This window comes from Oryctolagus cuniculus, chromosome 14 (genome assembly GCF_051225735.1).
Source record: "Oryctolagus cuniculus isolate XC-2025 breed Fujian yellow rabbit chromosome 14, ASM5122573v1, whole genome shotgun sequence".
Lineage (NCBI taxonomy): Eukaryota > Metazoa > Chordata > Mammalia > Lagomorpha > Leporidae > Oryctolagus > Oryctolagus cuniculus.
In genome coordinates this window covers 79673240-79698688 of record NC_142880.1, presented here as the reverse complement: position 1 = coordinate 79698688, position 25449 = coordinate 79673240, and the positions used below count along the sequence as shown (strand labels likewise).

Here is a 25449-nt window from a genome sequence, read left to right as displayed (position 1 = left end):
GATCTGGTTTCTATAAATCCATAGACCCAAACAGTGTCTTTGCTTCAAAGTTACCTAAGGGATATAGTACTTAATATATAGCATATACTTATATACAGTGTGTGTGTGTATATATATATACTTATACATACTTATATATAGTATTGTAGTTCCTTAACTAATATAGCATTAGAAGCAGAAGGCTATAGTATGGAATAGCTTACACTTAGGGTAATTTGGTCCTGCGCAGTTACCTAAATACAGCAGTTCAATTCATCCTGACACCTCATTGACCCCTTTTTTTACATATATAATTCATGCAAATATTTAGCTGAGTGAAATATTTACGGTTATTTGTTCCTTTTTAGGCATTCAAATTGTGAAAATATTTTAGCCACATAATGTAGAGGCAAGGAGGTGATAAAATGACCTAAAGTATTTGCAGTATCTAGCAAAAGATGAATGAGTGGATGTTCTTTGTGTAGGCCAGGGCCTCTCAGTGCTAGCTACACATTGGATCCAGCCAGAGCACTCTTAACCCAGTACCCGGGCTGCACCCCAACTGCATTAAGTCAAAAAAATGGTGCATGGGGCAGGGTGCTGTCACATCCGTTCGTGTGTGTGTTTCGAAGACCTCCCATCTCTCCACTGTGCAAGACGAGTAGGGAGCTCTTGCTGTCTATCAACAACTAGGGACAGAATAGGGGAAAACGGATTGATCCTGGGTCATGAAACAGGTTTAAAACCACAGCTGACTAATGAGAATTGTTAAATAGTGAAATACAAGCAATCCAGAGAGACGCTAATAATTATAATCAGGGCTGTGTCTCCCGTAGCTGGCTCACCTCGGGCAGCCCACTGAACTTCCCTGCGCCTCTTGGTTTCCAGATGGCAAAATTAGGGACTGAATGAGGGACACCCAGGCCCGCACTAAAACTCTGGCCTCCTTGTGCTAACTGAACAGCCTTGAACAAGGTGCTGACCTGTCCCGGGCCTCTTTTCCTCCTCCCTCAGATGACAGTTCTAAGAATACCGGTTTTATTGAGTTGTGAGGAAGCTTAAGTGATATAAAACCTGTAAAAAACTCAGCATAGTTTCTAGAGTGTGATATTTCATAAATTTTATTTGTAATTGACATAATTCTACAGACTTGGAATTGCTGTTTCATCTTGACAATGGGCTAATAGATGATGTTTTTAGATAATGAATAAAACCAGTATTGGGATTTATATAGTCTACTTTTTAAAATTCTCTGATATTTTATTATTACTATAAGACAGAAATTTAATTACTCCATAAATAACATAATGTATAATAGATGTTTTTAAAATTATTGCAGGAAATTAAAATCAAATGCAATCACCATCCCTGTGAGGGGTCTAAGTTTTTTTTTAGCTTAGAGTTTGGCTAAAAATCATGTATTCTTTCTAGTGCCTATATTTCTATGTTCAGAAAAACTTACACTCATTTCAAGAATATTTTGTGGTAGAAAATATCATAAAGCTAAAAATTATTAATTGATTAGCATTGAGAACTTAGAGTTTTTTTTATCTAAGAGCCAAGAGCTAAACAGATAAAATCAGACAAAGCAATATAAACAACCATCATCAAAGGTAGAAATAGTCATTTGAGGCTGATTTATTTGGGAGCTGTTCTTACTTCCAACCAAAATCTCCAGATTTATAAGGAAAAATACTTAGTCAAAAAAAGTGATATTTTGTCTTCTGACTTCAAGTAGCAAGTATTTATCTCTAACAAATAGACTAATAAATTTCACTTGATCTCTGCCATCATTCTTTGTGGTATACCTATATATATATAATCTCCAGAAGACCAATAGGATTTCAATCTGTTACATATATTCTACACATAATATCTAAATACCATTTAGTACATGTTGGTAAGCTTTGAATGAAAAAGATGTCCTCAATTCCCTTGAAATTGGGACTTGCAATATAAACCATCTCTGTCTAATGTGCACCTGATGCCTGGCAATGAGCCTGCAGTGGGTTTGGAAGCTTTGCTGATAACTAGCTGAGTGACTTGCAGCACCTTGCAGAGGGTGGCCATTGCCCCCAGAAATGGATTAAGTCTTTTCATGGAGCTTCATCACAGCCTGCACATTTGGCCCTTTACAAGGATGTAAGATGTGGAAAGCTCCACTAGAATTAAAAAAAAAAAAAAGACTGTTAAATGCAGGATAGTTTCTTTAAATTTTTTAAAGATTTATTTATTTATTTGCAAGTCAGAGTTACACAGAGAGAGGAGAGGGAGAGGGAGAGGAGGGGGGGGGAGAGAGAAAGAGAGAGAGAGAGAGAGAGAGATCTTCCATCCACTGGTTCATTCCCCAGTTGGCTGCAAAGGAGTTGTGCTGATCCGAAGCCAGGAGCCGGCAGCTTCCTCTGGGTCTCCCACATGGGTGCAGGGGGCCCAAGGAGTTGGGCCATCTTCCACTGCTTTCCCAGGCTATAGCAGAGAGCTGGATCAGAAGTGTAACAGCTAGGACTCAAACTGACGCCCCTATGGGATTCCAGCATTGCAGGCGGTGACTTTACCCTCTACTCTACAGCACCGGTCCCAAATACACAATAGTTTTGCCACTGATAGAATATACTTGGGGAAGCAGGAAGTCCCAATAGCATCCATTTATCTGTGACCTTCTGTTAAGTCCAATTGGGTCCCACTGCCATGTATTGTTGCCCAAGCCACTAACTCTTCCAGGCTTTTAACATACAGGGTAGGCCGGCGCCATACTCACTAGGCTAATCCTCTGCCTGTGGCGCCGGTACCCCAGGTTCTAGTCCTGGTTGGGACACCGGATTCTGTCCTGGTTGCTCCTCTTCCAGTCCAGCTCTCTGCTGTGGCCCAGGAGTGCAGTGGAGGATGGCCCAGGTCCTTGGGCCCTGCACCCGCATGGGAGACCAGGAGGAAGCACCTGGCTCCTGGCTTCAGATTGGCGCAGTGCACCGGCCGTAGCGGCCAGTCATTTGGGGGGTGAACCAACAGAAGGAAGACCTTTCTCTCTGTCTCTCTCTCACTGTCTAACTCTGCCAAAAAAAACAAAAAAACCAGGGTAGAGCACTTACTACTTGTTGCTAAATATTATGATGCTTACTATATAAGATGTTTATATCTGTTGAAGTGATACCAACATCATCTGGCCTGCGCTAGCTGTAAATGCCGTCACCAGTGGACAGAAAGCAGATGGTTTAGGGCAGGAAATGATCGGTCCAAGTAGGCCAAAGGATTATCCTCTTTTCCCAGTGTGACTTAGGGTTTGAACTTTCACATTAGATTCTGGTGAAAAAGCTACAGTGCTCTCAAAATAAAATATTTTTGAGTAAAAAAAAAAAAAAAAAAGAAAATAAATAAAAACAAGAGGCAGAAAGTTTCCCATCCTTCTAAACCTTAAAATAACTATAGTTTTCCTTATAGACCTTTGGATTTATTTCCCTGTGAGTATTTTCCTTCCAGTGATTCGTAGAGACAGCCCCCTCGGGTCTGAAGTGCTCCAATTCTCCCTGGTCCGTCTCATCTTCTGCCTCTCTTGTTGCCCATTTCATTAGGCCTGAGCACTCCTCCAAAGCACGAATCAGCGTGATTTCCTGTGATGTGAAGAAAGGAAACTGCTCAGTTCCATGAGACTTTAGCAAGTCATTCAGAGATAGGCAAGTGCTCCAGTCTGTTGAGTGGGGTACTGAAAACTGAAGCATCTTGGATAAAGGGATTTGCAGATGGGATCTTGCTCTGTCCCTCCATGTCCTATTCCCGTGTCTAAAATGCTGCCAGTGTTAAAAATTTTTGCGGCTGTTCAACCCCAGCTCTTTCCCACCTCCCACTTCTTACACTTCCCCTCTAAGCCCAGAATCCCTTCAATCCTCTTCAATCCAAGTGGCAGCTTTAAATATTTTTCATATTTCAATCTGCCTATGTTCGTGTTGAGTCTTTGGATAGGATATTGAGAGAATCCCACTGCCTTGGCTCTACACCATCCCCCGCCTCATCTTCCCTGGAGCTCCGTATCAGGTAGACCAGTGGTTTGGGGAGGTCAGGGGCTGCTAGGAGGCATAATGCTGATGACATGCCGGAAGCCCCTCTGCTGCCTCTGGTCTCAGCATTCCCACAATGTGTGGTTTGCCCACGTTGTAATACACTGAATGGATTGGAATTCCCACCTGGAAGTGTGGAAGGATGAAAGAAGTGGAATGTTTGAGGACCGAAGACAGGACACACCCAGACCGTTATCCTGGACCCCTGGAGAGACCCTCCCAGGAGAAGACCAAGAACACATGCCCCGCTGGAATCAGGGCAGGGATATCTGTAGCATTTTACCTTTAATCCAACCAATGCACAGCTCCTGGGCTACGCTAAGCACAGGTGCGACACACAGCCTCTGAGCTTGTAGTCTCCCAGGCTGCTTCTGCCCATACCGTGAAAGAGTATAGTCACCTCATGTCACTGCTAATGCATTTTAGCTTTTCTCTAGCCATCATCAGCATAAATCACAAAGAGCATCTTCCAGGTATCAAAATTCTTTTTAGATCCAACCTTGTGAAATTGTCAATATTTACCTTTTTTTGACCTATCACAAGAGCAATTTCATATGGTGTAACCAGAACATAACTTGAAAAGGTTTTCTCTTCAATTAAAATGACTTTTGTATTCCCTAAGTTATCCTAATTTGGCTCCAGAGGTTCCCTCTGGTGAATTCGAGGCAAGATATTCTTTCACCCTACCCATCCTCTGCCCACAATGCAATTCATGGTCTGTGTTTTGCCGCCATCTGGTGGCATCAAATGTATATAGCACAAAAAATCCCCCCATGATGTCCAGTTGTTTAACTGTTTAATGACGCTGACATTTTCCCGCGGTTTCCAGTGAAACCTATGGGTTAATAAACGGCTGGGAATGCCTCGGGGAGTCAGAGAGCCACGAGTGTGAGTATCTGTGAGGGGTCATCAAAAATCTCACGGCTACTACGTAGTATGAAAAGACTATGCCTGAGTTTCAAGATCCATTGCGTGAAAGATAAAGCTATCTTTTACTTCCATTTTCCCATAAATGTTCTAAAGTTCCCCTGTCGTCTGTCCCCACGGGCTAACAAGTGAGCATCTGTGTCCAGAGTGTCCCTGTGACACCATCAGCATTTCTCCGCTAAGATGCGCACACAAGTTCTTCTCATCACTCCTGATGTTTGTCAGATGCTAACAGATTATACTGAAGGGGAAAAAGAGAAAGAAGTGACCTTAATTTTCCAGCCATATTATGCTGTTTGGAGAAACCCCCAGAGACTTTTGATTTAGCAAACATAAATGAGTGAAGAAAATTACAGGAACAGGGTAACTCTGACTACAGTTCTGAAAGCAGTGACTTCAAGGAGGCTAGAAGCTGCTGTGGAAGGAAAAGCAAAGGTGTGGACCCATGGCTCGGGACACCAGCAGCCCTGGGTTCAAGTCCAGGTGCCGCTCCCAATCCCAGCTTCCTGCTGATGCGCACACTGGGAGGCATCTAAAAAGTGTATCCAGTGCTTATGTGAAGTACAAGGAATAACAGTAAATTAGAGGCCGGCGCCATGGCTCACTTGGCTAATCCTCCGCCTGCGGTGCTGGCATCCCATATAGGCGCCGGATTCTGTCCCAGTTGCTCCTCTTCCAGGCCAGCTCTCTGCTGTGGCCCGGGAAGGCAGTGGAGGATGGCCCAAGTGCTTGGGCCCTGCACCGCATGGGAGACAAGGATAAGTACCTGGCTCCTGGCTTCGGATCGGTGCAGCACACTGGCCGTAGCGGCCATTTGGGGGGTGAACCAATGGAAGGAAGACCTTTCTCTCTGTCTCTCTCTCTCTCTCACTGTCTAACTCTATCTGTCAAATTAAAAAAAAAAAAAAAAAAAACAACAGTAAAATAGACAGTTTAAGAAATAGAACAGTACCCCTCTCAAGTTCATCCACCTGCCCCTTCTCAGAAATAACAGTTTTATTTCTGTATTAATTAGTGAAGGGGAGACTTTTGGCTTCATAATACATTTTCCTGGTTGAATTCAGCAGTATGTGAAGATACAGAGTATTCAAAAGTAAATATATAGCATTTAAACGAGAAACCTGGACAAAACAATCTAATTTAATATCTTTCTTACAACAAAGGCAAAATTCTCTACCTAAATATTTTCAGGAACTAAAGTTTCCTTTCAAATGAGCATAGAACAAGAATTGCCTGCAATCCATTTTTATCAAACCCAGCTATCCAATGCAGTAAAGTTAGTGATTGTGTATCAGAATGAAAATGTCAGAATTCACAAGGTTAAAATTTTTTATAGGAAAAGCATCGGTTAGCTGGTGTAATAACCTTCTTTAAAATGCTTTATTCGAATGTTTGATGTTCACTTCTTAAAGCCCAAATTACGGCTGCACTATCAAATGGCAGTGGATCATTTATCCAGTTTATTTCGGCATCATTCAGGGTTTCACGGCTCATGAAAGACCTCGCAGTATGATGTCAGCAGCGGGCTATGTGGCTACTCCGTCATAGCCAGCCTGACCTTTGGAGTTGGGAGTTGTTTACATGCGATAATGAGCCAGGGTTTTCCAGTGCCTGAGTTCATCATGGCTGGCTGCTTAGGAAACACCATTAACTCCTTCAGGGGACCCACTGGACTCACACAAATAAAAGTCATTTTAAAAATAAGGACAAATATCGGAGGCACTTTTGTATACAAAAAATAAAAAAGCCTGATTTTTACACTAGGTCTTGGTTGGATGAAAAAATGCTGGAAACCATTCTGGGACCCCTGGAGCAATTAGAAATTCCTTTTAATTGATGCCGTATGCTTCCAAGGGCAGACATTAAACAGGTTCCCATGTGCACGCCAAATCATGAACCCAGTGTGATGTTGCCACAGTGGGCTGCCCCCCTCCCTGAGGGCTTTCTATTTGCCAAACCCTGTTCTTGACCCCTAACCTGTCACTTTGTTCGATCCTCACAACAAGCCCATGAAGCAGATACTACGATTCCTGTTTTACACACGGGGTAACCGAGGCACAGGGAGATGATGTAACCCGTCCGAGTTCACAGCCTTAATATGAAATTGAGCTAGGCAGCCTGGGTTGATCCATTGTGCCTAGTGGAACACGTTAAATCTGTTTTAGATAAACTGAACATTCGAGTTGTCCTCCAGATCACCTGTAATCCCACCTGGTACAAGGGCACTCCCACATGTTCATGGAAAGTGAAGTGTTGTGTGTTATGACAAGCCATGCACAGATTTCAGAATGCTTTGTGCCAAAATAGTGCCAGACCAAAGATAGGAATGTCATTCCTTTCTCTCATGCCATGGCTTTTGGAAGTACCCTGGTTGAGGGCTCACCCTGGGGGAAGCCACACAACATAGGAGGAAGTGAGAGGGCAGTGGGAAGTGGCCTCTTACAACTTTCCTGCCCCAGGCTTGCTTCTTATTCTTTAGCTATTTCTAATTCCAACTGCAGTTAGAAAAAGGAAGGGCTGCTGGAGACAGTGGCACCTGCTGGTTCTGCCTTGGCATGTGTGGGGCCATGCTGGGTCAGTGTTTTTGGTTATCCAGTGTCTCATTGGATATCTTCCGTGAGCCACACGCTGTGAACAGGCATGGCAGTTGCATGTTCCGTGAGTGGTGCGTCCCTGTGGGTCTCTTCTATCATGGTTCTGATAACATTAGCCTGGGGGGAAAATGCCTTTGTGGAAGCTAGAGGTACATGCGGCAAAGGTGAGGAAGCAACTTGACATTGACTTAGCTTGCTGGCTTGAAATGATGGGATTTATGGTGAAATTGTCAAGAGAATTCGGGAGTCATTTTGTCCTATTTATATCCCTAAAGTAAATCTCCATTGGTGTTCCATTTAACCTTATTTCGGATTTGCAAACAAATGCAACAGTGCTGTGTGTATGTATGTTGCCTGGAATATTATGCTGGGGGCTATGGAATCCGAGGGTACAGTGGAAACTGCTGCCATGGCCGCCATGGTCATGGGCATGGAGGAGAGGGTTCTGGCTCATGCTGTCTGCACCTCAGACAGGTGCATGTAGACTTCACTGCATGCCAGGAGACCTCTCAGTGGGGTCTGAAACTGAGTGGCAAGTAGCAATATCAAGCTTTCTCCTAACAAATCACTTTCAAATGCATTAAAATGACCCCAGTTGCAGAAGTTTAAAGGATGCTTTGTTGTTGTAGGTCTTGGCCAGCCTGCGAACCGTGCGAAACAACTTTGCTGCCTTGACTAACTTGCAGGAACGGGCGCCCAGCAAGTAAGTGATCCTCTTCTGCCCTCCTTCTTGCTGAACTCTGTTAGTGTGGTCTCAAGTTCATTGAACACAAGACATTATATGCCACACTACTCTGAGTCATTGCCATGCTGTCTAACGAGGTATACTGAGTCATAAGGCGCCCTGTTAGTTTCCTATAAATACTTTGTGGTGAGGTTTCTGATATCAGAAATGATGTACTGTGACAAATAAATGTGGTGATCCCATCTGTCGGAAATCACCTGGCATCCACAGTTCCTTCCACGCTGGGTAATTTTATAGTTTTGGCTTACTTCGTAAATTAACCAGGGCAAATAGTCTCACCAAGCTTCCAAGTCAACTCAAAGTCACCCTCTTCATTCTAAGACCCCAGAGAACTTTGATTATTCTGCTGTTACTGACTCTCAGATCAGCAGCTTTCATGGAGCAATTAATAAAATTGTGATTTCTGTGTTAACGGTAGAAGAATTTGAAAAAGGGATAAAGCTGAGATGGCAGATCATTGCAATTTAAGGATTCTGATCAAAGTGAAAAATCTAAAAAGAGAAAATTGATTTTCCAAGATTAAAAGCAAAACTGATCACCCATTATTCAAATTTACAGTATTTTTAAAAACCATGAGTAGTAACAAACATATTATTAAAATAGCAACTTGGGAGAATGTTCCAGAAGGATCAAAACATAAAAGTTAATATTAAGAAAACAGTGACTAGAAATCTATTTGGAATTAAAACTTATCCAAGTCTATAAAATTATATGATAGCTGCTCTTTGTTGAAGAACATGAAATGTCTGAGTGTTCCCTTCTATAATAATAGACTTGACCTCCTAAATTCACATTTTCCACAATTAAAGAGAGCTCTAGCCATTATGTAGATTTTCTGTGGTAGAAAATGGTCCTTAAAAAATCAATACAGAGGCCACAATCCAAATAGCTGGACTGGAACCCAGAACCTTCAGTTGAGTGCCGTGCTAGCAGGTGAGGAATTTCTGTGGTCCTACTGCCTCAGCCTGGACTCTGCACCTTCTTTTTTTTTTTAGGATTTCTTTATTTATTTGAAAGAGTTACAGAGAGAGGTAGAGACAGAGAGAGAGGTCTTCTATCCGATGGTTCACTCCCCAAATAGCCACAACAGCCAGAGCTACGCCGATCCAAAGGCAGGAGCCAGGAGCTTCTTCTGGATCTCCCACGTGGGTGCAGGGGCCCAAGGACTTGGGCCATCTTCTACTGCTTTCCCAGGCCACAGCAGAGAGCTGGATTGGAAGAGGAGTAGCTGGGACTAGAACCAGCGCCCATATGGGATACTGTCACTTCAGGCCAGGGCTTTAACCTGCTGCACCACAGCGCCGGCCCTGCACCTTCTTTTTCCTCTCCACATCCCCTAGAATAACTCATTCATTCTTTAGGCTACAGCCTCAGTATCATTTTCCTGGGGTCTATCCCCTCTGACAGTACCCAACCTAGACACACCCACTAGCCCCAAAGCGGCTGCTATGCCTTCCCGTTTCCATGTGACTGCATCCTGTCCTTAATGCCCATGCTAGCACCTGTCTCTCTGCTCCTGTTGCCCATATTCTTGTTGGGATGATTCTTAACAATGTCAACCCCTGGTAAGCAGGGGCGCTAGTTCGCTCACCGTTTCATTCCCTGGACCTAGCAAAATACAGAGTGATGGCCCTGCAGATGCTTGTTGGCTGAAAGTGTAGTGTGGTCATTCAGCCTGTGCAACCCAAGTGTGCTGCTCATGCCAACCACATTTTCCATACAGCGTAGCCATATGGGATCGTGGCTTTGGGGGTTTGGTAGCTTATAGGGACAATGTCCACATGGTTAGAAAAATCTCAGCTCTGCAGGAGGGAATGAAATTACTAATTATCACTCTCAAATGCTTTACTGTCAAATTTCATCTAAGAAACCAGTTTGAAAGGCAAACAGGAAATTAATTCCCTTTAAGCTTCCTTTAGCCGTGGTCACATGGGTAGCAGCATTTAAACTGTGGCAGGCAAGCAGGATTGGCCCTTCTGTCTCCACGAAGATGATCTGAGCCCCGTGCTATGCAAGATAGGCGCTTTCAGCTGACTTGCAGAGGCAGACAGATTAAAGTGGGAAGAGGCAGCTAGAGGAGGATACGGAACTGCAGCTGACACCTCAAGTCCTGACCAGCCTTGACCACTGTGCAGTGCCAAGGGTGACATCTAGGCCAACAATGTCATCCGGTAAACTCTAGGTGAAGGCCAGGGTGGCCTCTCTTGAGGACAATGCCTGTGCTTCCTCTACTGATTCAAACTGCGACAGCCCCCTCCAGTATCAAAGAGTAGGATTCAGTGTCCACTGCTAGGCTGCGTTCTGTTCAGGGACATGACTCTGGCTCGTCACTGATGACTCTAGAGGAATTAGAACTTGACCTGCTGTGCACTCCAGGGCCCTGGGAACTTTCCAGACTCACCACTGGGTTTTGTGGAAGGTGCCTTCGCAGGCCTGCACAGTCTGCCTTCTTATGTGCTGCAGGAGAGGACTGTGGGCAGAATGCACCGAAAGCCCACCCCTTGGGCGTGCACTCTGATGCGTGGCTGACGTCTGTTAACCTGCCACCACTCCCTCACCCCTCGCTTGTTCTTGTTCCGGCCTAGTCTTTATTAAATGATGCATCAATCTAACCCCAGATCAAAATATGGATAATTTCTGCTTGCTGTTACTTGTATCAAGCTCCCAAGTGCCAGCTGTCATATTGATGTTAACAAGAAATGGTAAGGAGGCAACCAACTTTTGGTTTTCCAAAACTATGCAATAGCATAAAATTATTCAATTGATAACTTCCCTAGCCAGTACCAGTTCTTAAAGTACAAGGACTACAAAGAAACCATCAGTGCATAAATTACTGGAATATTGAACTTTCAGCAAGAAGATAGCTACTAGGATATGGACCAAAGCTATTTAAGAGCAGCAGTTCCCATCAATGGCTAGCAGTTCCAGTGGCAGTTAAGACACACACACCCCACATCAGAGGGCCTGGGTTTGATGCACAGCCCTGCTCCTGACTCCAGCTTCCTAAGGGAATGGCTCCAGTAATTGCCCGGATAGCCTTCCCAGCTCCCAACCTGTCTGTAACCCTGCCTCGGCCCAACCCCTACCCAGCCCCGGACACTCAGGACATGAGCCAGTGGATGGGAACTCTCTATCTCTCAAACAAATAAATGAAGCATTAACCTTTTAGTTTTATGAAATATATATCAACTTCAAATTTCCCTTTTTTGTTTTGTAATCAAAAAATTCCCATTATTCAGAATCTGAGTGCATTTTCAAATCAAGAACAAAATTTAAATCTCAAGCTGATGTCAGTAAACTTAAGAGCAATGAAGTGGAACCAGAGGCTGAGTAGAGCCAGCAAGGATTTGCAGAACACCAGATTGCTTCCCCCAGGGGTCTCGCAGTCCTGCAGAGGGAGTCGTCACACCAGCAGGGTGCATTGGGAGAGACTTGTGTGTGGCTGTCCATCCCGGTTCCACAAAAGCATCTACAGATGTGGCCACAGGCCAGAGCACAAGCCCCACAACCAGGGTGCTTTAGTTCATATCTCAGCTTTGCCACTTTAAACGCATTTTTCAACTTCCTAAAGCTTTGTCTTCCTCATTGGTAAAAGGAGAACCACAAGTCTCGTGCGTTAGTAGGACTGAACAAGAAAACTCTGTGGAAGTGCTCCTTTAGCACATTGAGTGCTTCCCTGTTGGCTACTGGTAGAAGTGAAAACAAACAAATAAAACTCAGATGTTTTGCTACTTCCTTAAATGTATCTATTCTTAAAGGATTTTTAAAAGCAGTGTATTTTTTAAAATGGCCAATTATAAATAACATTAGAAAATTATGTTTCAAACATTCCATAAATCACATTCTCAACATGATTTATGAAGCACTGACTGAATTCTGGATACATCATTCTGGGCTCTATAGGAAACACAGGTTAATCATATAGCATGATTTTTGTTTTTTGTTTTCCTCAAGAGGTTTACAATCATAGAGCATGAAAAACAACTAAAAACTTACAGAATACAAAATAGAATCTATTGAAGTTCTGTTTGTTTGTAGTATTTCCCTGCGAAGCTGACCTCCCTGAAACTCAGCAAGAGCCCTCTTAGGCCACTACTGGTCCTGGTTTCAGGTCTCCCCAGGGGCCATGGAGTAGAGTGACGCGATGCACTCATCCCGTGGCCACTGATGAGCTTCCTCTGCCCTCATTTGTAGTACTTCTGAAGTTTCAAACGTCCCCAACAAAGCTTTCAGAGATGTTTCGCAGTGTAAGAAGATAGAAAGGAGAAAGTTTGAATAGTTTGAAAAAGTTTGAATTAGTTTCTCTAATTGAAAGATAATTTACAAGGAGTCATTCACATCTGATAATGTAAGGTGATCATGAAGATTTGTGCCAAAAATGTAAGCTTGTAGATTGATTGCTTTTTCTAATTCAGAAAGTCTGTGTTCTGTGAGTCCTGGCTTAATTGAATATAGGCAATGAATAAGAATTTTGCTTCTGTGGTGTCCCTGAGACATTTATATCACTGTACTGTACTTACTCCAAAGCCTATCCACATGAGATTTAGCAGTTTTCTTCTTTGACACATGTGGCCTGAGCCATCATAGCAAGGGTGCCCAGGAACTTGACTGCATAGCCTACAAGCATCTTCATTTGCATATCATAACTTAAAAATAATCCTTTAAATTGCAATGCCATATCAGAAATGCCTCAGGGAATCTGCAAACCAACAATCACCAATATTTACTTCTCTACATTTTTCTCTCTTTGTCAGAAGATCACCCATGTGCAACCAACCATCCATCAACAAAGCCACCATAACAGGTAAGAAGGATCTGGGAGCTTATTCTTTGCGCGTTTAGGAAGAGGCTGTACCTCCCAAGGGTCAACATCATGTTAACAGCAGTTTTATACCGTAATTATAACATGTTAATGAAATAGGGTTTTTTTCTCTATGTTATCATTGCAATCCATGATCTCACAAGTTGTCTATTGATGCTGTTGCTTGGAAAATCTTGACTGAGATGTCATTTTTTTTAACCTTGCAACTTTGTGCTTGTGCTCAGTTTAGCGTTGCTCTGGTCATTTGTATTTTTAGAGGTAACATTAGCTTCAAAATGGTAAATATTTTGGTTCCATGCTTGGTTGTTTATATGTGGTATGATGTGATTATGTGGCAGCTTAGTTTAATGAAAGTGAAATCATAAAAGGGTTCTTACTTAATCAGTATCCCAAATGTGTGTTGGAAGTAGCTCTGAGTAATCCTTATTATAGCTAAGAACAAATTCAGTTTGGAAGGGAAGAGAGGTTTTAATACAATGCAGAAAGGTTCATTGGGATTGAAAGAAGAGAATCCACAGATGTTTGGGAAAGCAAAGTGTAGGGGAAGATGAGGAAAGATAAAGGTGTAAAAATAAAATTATCCCAATTCCTATTAGTCTGTTTTAGACATGAGACTTGACCTTGGCTGAACCAAAAACAGAATGCATGGTCTCATTTTGCTGAACCTGAAACCAAATTGAACCAATATAATCATTACTTGAAACCCTGTTTCATTAAAATAAATGCTTGGGAAAGAGATTCTCCAAACTAGACCAATATTTGATTTGATTCAAAGTTTTTCCTTAGACTCTAACCCAAACTATGCTGAGGAGTTACTTACCTAGTTATTTGGGAGTACACTTTGCTTGAAGAGACAGAGAGTGCAAGATTGGCCATCTGCTGGTTCACTCCACTGTTGTCCAAAACAGCCAGGGCTGGGCCAGGCTGAAGCCAGGAGACAGGAGCCTCCTCCAGGTCTCCCAGATGGGTGTCAGGGGCCCAAACATTTGCCCTGTCTTCTGCTGCTCTTCGAGGCCATTGGCAGGGAGCTGGATCAGAAGTAGAGCAGCCACCACATGGATAGGTGCCCATAGGGGATGCCAGTGTTGCAGGCAGTGGCATTAGCTGCTGTACCACAATGCCAGTCCCCTCAGAGTTGATTCTGAACCAGTTAATGTTTTCTCCTTAGAGAGTCTATCAAATGGGACTTGTGTTTCAGTGAATATTAAATCATTGGCTCTCTTTTCCATGTTTCTCTTTTATGATCTTATTGGTGATTATTTTCAATTGTTATTTCAGAGTATATACGAGGGTTCTTCAAAAAGTTCATGGGAAAGGCACATTATCTTTTAATGACATTTTTCTGTGAGCTGTTTGATGTTTCCTTGTATATAGTTTACCAGTTTGGTTCTTCACATTGATCGAGAGATGAACAATAAAAATCTATCTATGCTACAGGAAGATATTTGGTAGAAAATGTCTTCAGAAACCCAAATTCAATATAAATGGGCCTGTACTAAGCAGAGGGTGTGGAGCCATGTCCTGTGTCTCTGTGCGCTTTTCTGAACATGTTGTGGGATGAACCAGTCTTCTGTGGACGTGAGCCTGGAGCCCTAGTAAGACAAACCGTGGGGAATCTGGTCTCCAGTCCTGGGCTGGGCAGTCTATCTCTTTGCAAAGAATCCTCACGCCATTTTTGTAATAAGTGAGACTGTTTTCAGTAGAATGCAGTGCTATTTTGGTCCCCAGATCTTTTAGTTTCGGGTCACACAGGAGCTGGCTTCACAGGTGAGCCAGCGCCCCCCGCCCAGAGGTGCAGCTTCAGGTGCCAGTGCAGACTGCTGGTCCAACAAGAAACAGTTGGGTGCTCAGTGCTTGGGGTGGCTGCTCAGCCACTCTGGCAGATGCCCAGCCCAGATTAAAGGGAGATGGCTGCACTCAGAGGGCTTGGACTTGGTCCCAGACACATGTGAAAGGCCCCACAGGAGATCTTAGAAACTTTTATATAATACTGAGATCCTGAAGCAATTCTAGAGCAAACCATGAAGTATAAAGTTTGGAAAGGAAGGTGCATATGGCTTAAGTTGTACCCTCAAGCTCCTGACCTGAAGCCTAGGGTCAATGGGGCTATAGAAATATCTTAATCTACATAGGAAACTAATGGAGCTCACGTTGTGGTATGGCAGGTTAAGCCTCCACCTGCATCCCATATGGGTGCCGGTTCAAGAGCTGGCTGCTCCACTTCCAGTCCAGCTCCCTCCTAGTGAGTCTAAGGAAGCAGCGGAAGATGGCCCAAGTGCTTAGGCCCCTGCACTCACGTGGGAGATCCGGAAGGAGCTGCTGGCTCCTGGCTTTGGATGAGCCCAGCTTTGACCATTGCAGCCATTTGGGGAGTGAACCAGCATATGGAAGATCTCTCTCTCTTTCTCTGTAACTCTGCCTTTCAAATAAATAAGTAAACTCTAAAAAAGAAGAAAAAGAACTTCAACTGTCTGCATATATCATACTCTGATGTCATGCCATGCTTTCTAAGGATTTCTCCCTTTGAACTCACAATATCCTTTTCCCCTCATTGAGACTATTCCACTTGACACGTACAAAAGCTAAGAAAGTTTGATTTTCCATTAGGATGAAAGCATGTTAGTCACTGCCAGTTTTTATTTCCATCTATAATAGGTAAAGATACAGATCTAAAGTGATCTAACAGTTCTTTAACAACAAAGCTTCTAAAGGTGCGTTTACAATAGAGACTATTAAATGCCTGTTTTGTTCTTTCTGGTGCTTTAACAAAAGATGGTGGGTAGCATTTGAAGCCAAAGTGTGAGCCCCGTCTTTCTCTTTTGCCCAATTCTCAGGACTGTTGTGAGGATTCAAGGGTTACAGAAAGGATAGAGTCCCAGTAGGGCCCCCTCCAACCCTGCCCCAGGCTCACATTTGTTTGTGGTTGTTCCCAAGGCTGATTTAAAAACTAGAAGAATAGAGGTGGCAGAGGTCATTAAATGTCTATCAGCTTCTGTGTGCATTTCACTCACATCTTGTCAAGGTGCTTTCAGAAATCCCTACATTATTTGGAGTAAGTATTCACCTACTTGGTGGGTGTGTGCACCAGAGGGACAGTGTGGCGAAACATGTTTTGGGATCACTTTCGATCTCTGTGTCGGGAGTTGAGCTGTATCACTGTATGGGACGGTCAATTCGTTTGAGCACTTCGCATTCCAATGTAAAGAAAAAGGTTCTGCAGCCATCCCAGGAAATCTTGTCATGTCTTCCCAGTATCATGTTGAGTGTGTTTCTGAATTTCCATAGTTTTCAACTTCATTTCATCACCTGTGATTTGAGGATTTTCATGCAAGCATAGCTCTGAGAAAATCTACTTCGATTTCTTTGTTTTAAAGAGAAGAAAACCGAGACATGTGAGAGAAAATGCTGCCTAGTAGCAGAGCCAGGAATAAGTATGTGGTTCCTTAAAAATCAAAAAAATTATTTATTTATTTTGAATGTCATAGTTAGAGATAGAGAGAGCGAGAGATCCTCCATCCACTGGTTCACTCCCCAACTGGCCTCAATGGCCTGCCCTGGGCCAGGCTGAAGCCAGGAGACAGGAGCTTCATTTGGGTCTCCCACGTCGGTGGCAGGGCCCCAAACACTTGGACCATCTTCCATTGCCTTTCCCAGACCACTAGCAGTGGAGCAGCCAGGACAGGAAGTGGCGCCCATATGGGACACAGGTGTCAGCGTCGCAGGCAGCTGCTTTACTCACTACGTCACAGTGCCAGCCCCATATGGTTCCTTTTTCTGAACCCAGGGTCCCTCTTCCACTCATAAGAATAATTGGCCCTTCGTCTCATGGGAGTGTGTGTTTTAGAGAAAAGTGTTGAAGAATGTTAATTTCTAAGTAATAGATATAGCATTGGAGTATTTGTACATGAACTTGAAAATTAGAAAATATGTTATCCAAACTTTGGACATGTCCTTTAAGTTAGGTCTTTTTTATTCTACACTGGTTATATCCTAGATGCGGAAAGATAGACGGCCTAAGACAGAGGACTTTTGGCTTCTGAGTTTGGAAAATGCAAGGTCTTATATCCAAGCAATAAACTAGTGTGATTACCTCTTCTCACCTGTAGAGGGAGACACATGATGCGGTGATGTCCATCGACTCAGCCTGAACTGGTTCAGGAAAAAATGCGGTGTAGTCTCCATTCCGCTTTGTATTTTCTTACCCTGAATATTTATGGCTTTGTTCTTAAAAAGGGCACATTCTAAATATAATTTAGTCAACCAGTAGGTAGAGGATTAAAAACTAAACTGTCCAAATACTAGTCAGTCAAAATGTGATGAAAAGAAAATCTTATGTTTATTCTTTGTGCTAAAATCCAAAGGGAGAAAGCAAGAAGAAAGACATTTAGCTGGACAAATATTTTATTACCTGAGCTAATCGTTCAATGCTTTGAGCTAATTAGAGGAAAGAAACTAAGCAACTATTTCATGGTGACAGTAATAATGCTAGCTGCTTAGATCTGCCCTTTAAGTCTATTTGAGTGTTTCTATATAATATTAGTTTAAAATATTTTATATTTTAAAATAAAGTATATTTAATATTTTGTATATAGTCTATATAATATTAAAAAATATATAGGGTCTGGCACTATGGTGTAGCAGGTAAAGCTGCTGCATCCCATATGGACGCTTGTTCGAGCCCAGACTGTTTCACTTCCAACCCAACTCCCTGCTAATGCACCTGGGAAAGCAGCAGAGCATGGCCCAAGTGCTTGAGCCCTTGCCTCTACATGGGAGACCAGGAGAAGCACCTGGCTCTTGCCATCGGATCAGCGCAGTGCACCGGCCTCAGCGTGCCGGCCGCGGTGGCCATTGGAGGGTGAACCAACGGCAAAGAAAGACCTTTCTCTCTGTCTCTCTCTCTCACTGTCCACTCTGCCTGTCAAAAAAAAAAAAAAAAAAAAAGTGAAGGTTGTTGGCTGGCGCCACGGTTCACTAGGCTAATCCTCTGCCTGCGGCGCCGGCACACCAGGTTCTAGTCCCGGTCGGGGTGCCAGATTCTGTCCCGGTTGCCCCTCTTCCAGGCCAGCTCTCTGCTGTGGCCCGGGAGTGCAGTGGAGGATGGCCCAAGTGCTTGGGCCCTGCACCCCATGGGAGACCAGGAGGAAGCACCTGGCTCCTGGCTTCGGATCAGCACGGTGCGGCCGCAGCAGTAATTGGAGGGTGAACCAACGGCAAAGGAAGCCCTTTCTCTCTGTGTCTCTCTCTCACTGTCCACTCTGCCTGTAAAAAAAAAAAAAAAAAAAAAAAAAAAAGAAGAAGAAGAAGAAAAAGGTTGTGGCGACACTTCAGTTACTGCAGAGTGAGCATTCAGTGACCTTTCTTAGTATGTGACTGGAGAATGCTCATGATGTATTATGTTTAACAGCTTTAATAAAACATTCATAAGGATCATGTATGTCTTATTTAGAGGGTTTTTTTGCTTGTTTTGCTCTTATACTTAATACATCTCATGTCAGATATTCTAAAATTTTAAGCTAAAGGTGTTGCTTTTACAATATCTCCACATTAAAAAGGCTTTGCTTAAATACAGGAAGGATGACTATTAGTTAAACTTATGGTTTTTTTAGAGCAGTGACAGTCCAGTTCTTTCCTTATAAATATACCAGTTTGATCTTCTTAGGCTTTCCTTTAGAGATTTCTCCTATTTATTTATAAAAAGTCCATGTTTGATGGTGACTTTTTGACCAGAAATTAATTGAAGTTATGCTTGGTTTTCTAAACAGTGAAAACAAGTGATATATTCTGATTATGGGGGAGAATAATTGAAGTGTATCTCTATTGACAAAGTGTCTGATTTGGTTATAACTTTAATTGGAATAATTAAATATTCATTTAGTCAACACAGCAAAAAGATTTAGACCAACAATATAGAGGGAAAACCTGGCTTTCCTCTTACAATCCTATTTTCAACAATTTAATTAAAATCTCTAAGCTTTAATTTTTTTCATCAGTAAATTCTAAGTCTTGCTTAGCACAGTGATTGGTACCTAGAAGGTATTCAACAGAATTTAGTTATAATTATTGCTATCATTGTATTAATATTGTTACTACCCACTGGGTCAACAAATATGCACCTTATTATATATTGTCTGCAACAAAGTAGATGAGTAAAATGTGACCATTGCTTTCACGTAACATGCAATCTATGGGAGAAGGAATTATGAATGATTAAGAAATAAAAAAGCACCATGAATTAGACCTCTTCAAGTACAGGTATTTGAAGTAGGCAGCAAACACCTGGGGAAAACTCTGTGCTAAGCTGTGAGGAATGTAGTGTTCTCCATGTGGTTAGGGGAAGGTTGACCTGTACCAGGAGACCAGCCAGAGTGAGATACAGAGACATTAATGCCTGTCTAGATAGGGACTGGGAACAGTAACAGGCGAGTACGGTTGAATGTGTGTGGGAGCACCTGTACATGAGGCTCCCCACGTAGGGTAAAGCCGTAGCTTCCCAGGCCTGAGTAGCAGTGTACTTCCTCTTATGGGCAGTGGAGAGTCATCAGTCATTTTTAATCAGGGGAGTATACCTGCATTCTTGAGTAACAGCAATGTGAACCCGTGTAGGCCTCCTCCATGATAAAGATTCTGTGGCTCTGAACTTGAGTTCAAATGTGAGGAGATGAGGTAATAGACCCATAACTCTTTTCGGAGACAGAGTTGAGAAGGCTTGGGTGTTAATTGTACTGGGAAGTGAGGAAGAAATGCAACTGTGTACACACAGATGTTCATCACAGCATTGTGAATATGCGTAAAAGGTGAAAATAACACAAATGCTAGATAAGATGGTATTCTATTTATGTATGTAAAAATGTAATGAAATTTTTTAAATTATTTGCTTTTGAGGCTATTATAATAATATAGAAAATGCTTCTATATTGAAGAGTTCTTGAAATGCTTTATGGACAATAGGCACACATGCATGTTAATTATGAATATTAGATTTCACTTAGGACGTTTCTAGATGGTGACTAATAAACAACAAAAGCAGATTTTACATAGAATCTGTGGACAAACATCTACGTATTTCTTAGGTCTCACTTGTCAGTTTGCTTCTCCTTGCCTAGAAAAGGCGCTGAGGAGACACTGCCTAATGATGTTTCAATAATGGGGTTGCCACAGTCGAGTGCCGACTGCATTTTCAGAGAATAGTAAGACAGACCTCTTGGGTGGGGCAGCACTCTGTTATCTATTACCCATCACAAGACCATAACGCAGCCTCCCATTGATTAGCAGAGCTACTGAGTAAGTAGAGGACCTAGATGTCCCCAAAGTCCATTCCCACCCGTGTCCTTTCCTCACGGTCCCAAGTTCCAAGGGAGAAAAACTTCCCCAGCCTGCCAGAGTAAAGGAATCTCCAAGGGATGCTTGAGAAAGGCCCAGAGAGACGATTCTCAGACAAGCCAGAGCAGAATCCCTGGCATCAGGCTCGGGGTCTACACGGGCTCCCAATGGAATGACTTGAGAGAATGATGGAACGTTGAAGGAAGTAGGAGAGCACGCAGCTGTGACCTGTGTTGTCACTGAGTTGCTGGTAATTTGTTAGAATGCTCCTGCCTTGCTGGGAAGTGTATATAGTGACATCCACACCCCCTTCTAACAAACATTGCAGTCAGGGGAAAACAAGATAGCGTGTGAGAAGTGCTCACTGATTAATGCAAGAAAACACAAGATGACATTATTATCCGCCACCCTCGTCACCACGGCCGTCATCTTCGGCGTGGTCATCTCTGTTATCACTCAAAATGTTTACGAGATTTTAATTTGACCCACTTGCTCCTCTCTGAGAAGAAAAAGCAGTATCAAGTCCAGGTTTCCATCTGTGGGATGGGATTGAGTCAGAGAAATAGTAACTGTATTCTTTGAGTCTTCACAGAACCAACACCAAGTCTCCTTAAAAAAAAAAAAAAATTAGAAATAAAGAACAACAACTGCACTCCTAGGTCTCTCACTTGATCTACAAAACGTTTCCCACCGTTTACGCCTTAAAACGTACACTAGAGGGCCTGGTGTTGTGGCATAGTGGGTGAAACCACTGCCCGCAGCACCGACATCACAAGTAGGCACCCGTTCGAGTTCCGGCAGCCCCACGTCAGATCCAGCTCCTCGTTAATGTCCTTGGAGGTGCAGTGGAGGCCCCTGCGCCCATGTGGGAGGGCCAGGGGAAGCTCCTGGCTCCTGGCTTGAATCTGGCCCACCGCTGGCCATTGGGGCCATCTGGGGTGTGAAGCAGTGGATGGAGGACTTCTCTCTGTCTTTCCCTCTCTGTCTGAAACTCTACCTTTCAAGTAAATAAGATAAATCTTAAAAAAAAAAAAAAAAAGGTGGGGGAACTCTTAGGCATACTCAGAAATTCAGACTATTGTAGAACAAAACACTGAAAATTTCTTTTGGACCAATTTCTCAAATTTTACTGGTTAAATGTTGGAATGACTTTTTAAAAAAGATTTATTTATTTATTTGAGAGGTAGAGTTACAGACAGACAGATGTGGTGTTCCATCTGCTGGTTCACTCCCAAAATGGCCACAATGGCCAGAACTGAGGTGATCCAAAGCCAGGAGCCAGGAGCTTCTTCCAGGTCTCCCACGTGGGTGCAGGGGTCCAAGGACTTGGGCCATCTTCTACTGCTTTCCCAGGCCATAGCAGAGAGCTGGATCAGAAGAAGAGTAGTCAGGACATGAACTGGTGCCCATATTGGATGTGCAGCCTCAGGCGGAGGCATGGCCTACTATGCCAGAGTGGCGACCCCAGGATGAATTATTTAACTCTGTGAATAAATGAGGAAATTCACTCACAGTGTCCTTTCCTTTATTATCTCAAAAAAGAAATGCTTTACAAATCAGTTTGGACATATTAGCACTAATATTAATAATGGTAAACATTGGCTGGCGCCGCAGCTCACTAGGCTAATCCTCTGCCTTGCGGCACCGGCACACCGGGTTCTAATCCCAGTCGGGGCGCCGGATTCTGTCCCGGTTGCCCCTCTCCAGGCCAGCTCTCTGCTGTGGCCAGGGAGTGCAGTGGAGGATGGCCCAAGTGCTTGGGCCCTGTACCCCATGGGAGACCAGGAGAAGTACCTGGCTCCTGCCATCGGATCAGCGTGGTGCGCCGGCCGCGGTGGCCATTGGAGGGCGAACCAACGGCAAAGGAAGACCTTTCTCTCTGTCTCTCTCTCTCTCACTGTCCACTCTGCCTGTCAAAAAAAAAAAAAAAAAAAAAAAAAAAAGGTAAACATCAACTGACATTTGATATGTACTGAACACTATAGATGGTTAATCTTTTTAACCTTATAATTAATCCAAAGAGGTGGGCACAGTTGCTATTTCTTGCTTTATAGATGAGAAAATGGGCTCGACAAGTTAAATGATTTTTTTAAGATTTGTTGATTTATTTGAAAGTCTTAGAGAGAGGGAGAGATGGAGATCTTCCATCTGCTGCTGCACTCCCTAGATAGCTGCAACGGCCAGGGCTCGGCCAGGCCAAAGCCAGGAGCCAGGAACTTCATCCGGGTTTCCCATGTGGGTGGCAGGGACCCAAACACTTGGGCCATTTTCTGCTGTTTTTCTCAGGCCATTACCAGGGAGCTGGATCAGAACTGGAGCAGCTGGGCACCAACCAGCACCCATATAGGATGCTAGCATCGTAGGCAGATGCTGTGCCTGCTATACCACAATGCTGGCCCCAAGTTAAATGGTTTAAATTATTTAAATTAAATATATATATGTATATATAACTAGCACATGACAAAGTACATATTAAGCCTAACTTAGAGACAAAGTAGTAAATATTTCTGCCTTCAAATTTAAAAAATCTATTAATTTATTTGAAATGCAGAGAGACAGAAGCAGAAAGAGAGAAATTCGAGCAGATGGAGATGGATCTCCCAACTGCTGGTGTACACCTCTAATGCCGGTACAGTCAGGGTTGGGCCAGGCCAGAGCCAGCAGCCTGGAACTCATCTGTGTTTCCCACATGGGTGGCAGAGACTCAAGTCCTTGAGCCTCATGGCTGCCTGTCAGGATTTGCATCAGCAGGAAACTGGACTATGATGTGGAGCTGGGGCTTGAACCCCATCATTCTGCATCCCAAACAGCATCTTAACTGCCGTGCTGAACACCTGTCCCCAAATGCACAGACATACATACTCAATCATGTGCAAGCAGCTGTATCTACAGCTCCCCAAAGTTGCTCCCCCTGATTTCCCTCACCCTATCCCTTCCTTTCTCTTCTCCCCCCTCTCCCAATCCCCTTCCCTTTCTTCTCCTTTCTTTCGTTTCCTTCTTAATGTGTCTTTTCCTTTTCCTTTGAGAGTAAGAACAGATCTGTGCCATCAATTACTGAGTATGAGTGGAGAGTCGGGCAGGAGGTGGGGATAAGAGCTATGCGAGTACAGAAATGCCTTGGAAGCCTCAGTCAGTTATAGAAGTTGGGCAAGGTTTCCTGCCTGGGACGCAGAATTCTTCCAGCACTCAGAGTTCCCACAGTTCTCTTCCTGTCCCCTCAGAGGGGCCCATTGTCACCAGAGGGCCAGAGCATCGGCAGAAAAGGCGCTAGGTCTGTGTGGGAAGTGCGGCAGAGGGAAGGCATTGCAAGGTTTAGGTACAGCTGTGACACTCACCTGGCTTCTAGGACGATTGGCTGTGATGTCTCTTGGAGCACTGGCTCTGCCCTGTGGGGATCCTCCTCTTCTGTTTGCGTGAAGGCTTGCCGTTGCCTCTTCATTGCCATCATTGCCTTCCTGGGTACCATTTCTCGGCATGAAGTGCTCTCGCTCGCTATCTCCCAGACAGAGCATTCTGCTGCCTAAATACCCAGTGCTTTTCCATGTTTCATCTCCCTTCACGTTTCTGTAGTTTGTTGTCAGCACTGATTGCCTTGGGCTGGTGCTTCTGATTTGCTGTATTCTACACACCTGGCAAACAGATGGGTGTTGATGAGATTTTCTTATGGACATGTGTCAGATGTTCGCCTACTGCACACTGCATTGTCCACATGGAGAACTTGTCTCCGTGTTTCCCTGTGTTTGCTTTTCCATTCATTCAGTCTCTTGTCTGTGAAGGGCTGTCCTTGGGATCTGAGGACCCAGTGAGCCAGAGAACACCTCTGAGCTTCAGAACCATGACCTTGGATGGGTGTTGGATTGAGCACAGTAAAAGGTGTGCTGTTAAGTAACAGATAACTCTAAGTAGGTGAAAAACAGGGCTTATAAAGGAGTGAATAAATACAGTCAAAAAGGGAAGAGGAAGGAATGGGAGAGCCCTTCTTCCTGGAGACCAAAGAAGAAGCGGCCAGAAAGGATTTGGGGAATCGAGTCAGGGACTTAGGAATAACTTCGAGCCAGATAAAGGAGAAGGCTGGGGGCAGGACAAAAAGAGTGATGTTTTCCAAATAGCCACGTAGGGAAGTAGAAAAGGACTGGCCGTGGACCTAAGACAGACTTGAGGAACAGTGAGAGTCTCTAAGACAACTCTGAAGTCATGAATGGTAGACTATACTATTTGACTGCAATTATTTTTACAGAAATAGACCTATGTTCTCTTTTCCCGCAGGCCTTGACTTTGAAAAAGTTCTAAGACTTGGTAGGTTTTGTTTGTTTTGGTGTCCACGTCAGAACTTGGGCGGAAGAGGAAGCACAGGGGTCAGAGGTCAGGAGATTGGGGCTTTGTGGCTGGCTGACCTGCTTTCGGCTGTGTCTGGGACCTTGGATAAGTTACTCCAATGGCCTGAAAACTCTGCTAGGTAGACTACAATAACGCCTCTCTAATTTTGAAGGAGGACGTGAGCTAATCCAGGTGAAAACAGGGACAAAACGGGCACAGCGTATGGAACGTGATAAACACTGTGTCTTATTGAGCGATATGTGGAGAGTACTTTGTTGAGAACACACTAGAAACTGTCACTAGCCATCATTCTGTTATTCTGTTACCGCTGAGCTTCAAAATTCTCATCTTGGGAAACTCCCTTCTGAGACCTGCTGCCATGACTCAAAACATTGTGGAAATGGCTTTCGCGATGCTTTATAGTTCATACAAGGAAAAGTTGTCCCCCCACTTCTGACCAAAATATTATGTCCAATAGACTCTCCAGCTGCATTCTCCAGACAGGATGCCAAGTTAGCACAGGTGAGGATAACTCCAGAATTGAAGCTACTCTCAAAGAAAAATCTAAGTAAAAAACTTTTAAAAAATGTGTCTTTAGGACGGTGCCGCGGCTCACTAGGCTAATCCTCTGCCTTGCGGCGCCGGCACACCAGGTTCTAGTCCCAGTCGGGGCGCCAGATTCTGTCCCGGTTG

General features: G+C 43.7%; 1 protein-coding gene and 1 non-coding gene across 22 annotated transcripts in view; one reads left to right on the top strand and one right to left on the bottom strand.

The window, feature by feature from the left end:
• Positions 1 to 25449, top strand: part of PDE4D (phosphodiesterase 4D) — a 1644269-nt gene that overhangs the window by 1424716 nt on the left and 194104 nt on the right. For all 21 annotated transcript variants that reach the window (XM_070056730.2, XM_008262244.5, XM_089313185.1 and 18 more), the window contains 2 exons: positions 8179 to 8252; positions 13049 to 13098. In XM_070056730.2, the coding sequence (XP_069912831.1) occupies positions 8179 to 8252; positions 13049 to 13098 (124 nt within the window). The remainder of the gene's footprint in view (positions 1 to 8178; positions 8253 to 13048; positions 13099 to 25449) is intronic.
• LOC149122402 (Nuclear RNase P) lies at positions 12298 to 12477 on the bottom strand. Its single transcript, XR_016220908.1, has one exon.